Source organism: Penaeus monodon, chromosome 28 (assembly GCF_015228065.2).
Source record: "Penaeus monodon isolate SGIC_2016 chromosome 28, NSTDA_Pmon_1, whole genome shotgun sequence".
Classification (NCBI taxonomy): domain Eukaryota; kingdom Metazoa; phylum Arthropoda; class Malacostraca; order Decapoda; family Penaeidae; genus Penaeus; species Penaeus monodon.
The window spans coordinates 25,436,390-25,436,625 of record NC_051413.1 but is presented as its reverse complement, the minus strand read 5'-3'; the positions used below and the strand labels follow the sequence as shown (position 1 = coordinate 25,436,625).

Sequence of the window (236 nt, the reverse complement as noted above, 5' to 3'; positions counted from 1 at the left end):
GAAAGAAAGAAAGAAATAAAAATCAATGGAAATATCCTGAACAAAAGCATGAAAAATAGAAATCAATAGGATAAACACCGCACAGACTCCTACCTGCATATATGTCTCAACAGCATGCAGCAGTGCGGGAACAACAGGCGTGTGGGCCAGGAAGGGGCGGGCAGCATCAGGGGCACAACGCAGCAGGCACTGGTGGAGGAGTGCTGCAGCCAGGCTCAGGGTAGCCGCCGTTGTGC

The 236-nt window shown here is 50.8% G+C and overlaps 1 protein-coding gene across 1 annotated transcript in view; it reads right to left on the bottom strand.

Moving 5' to 3' along the window:
- The window catches only part of LOC119591430 (nucleoporin NUP188 homolog), a gene marked incomplete in the record, with an annotated part of 23,587 nt that overhangs the window by 5,369 nt on the left and 17,982 nt on the right, over window positions 1-236 (bottom strand). Inside the window, 1 exon segment of the mRNA XM_037940171.1 lies at window positions 94-236. Within this exon segment, the coding sequence (XP_037796099.1) occupies window positions 94-236 (143 nt within the window).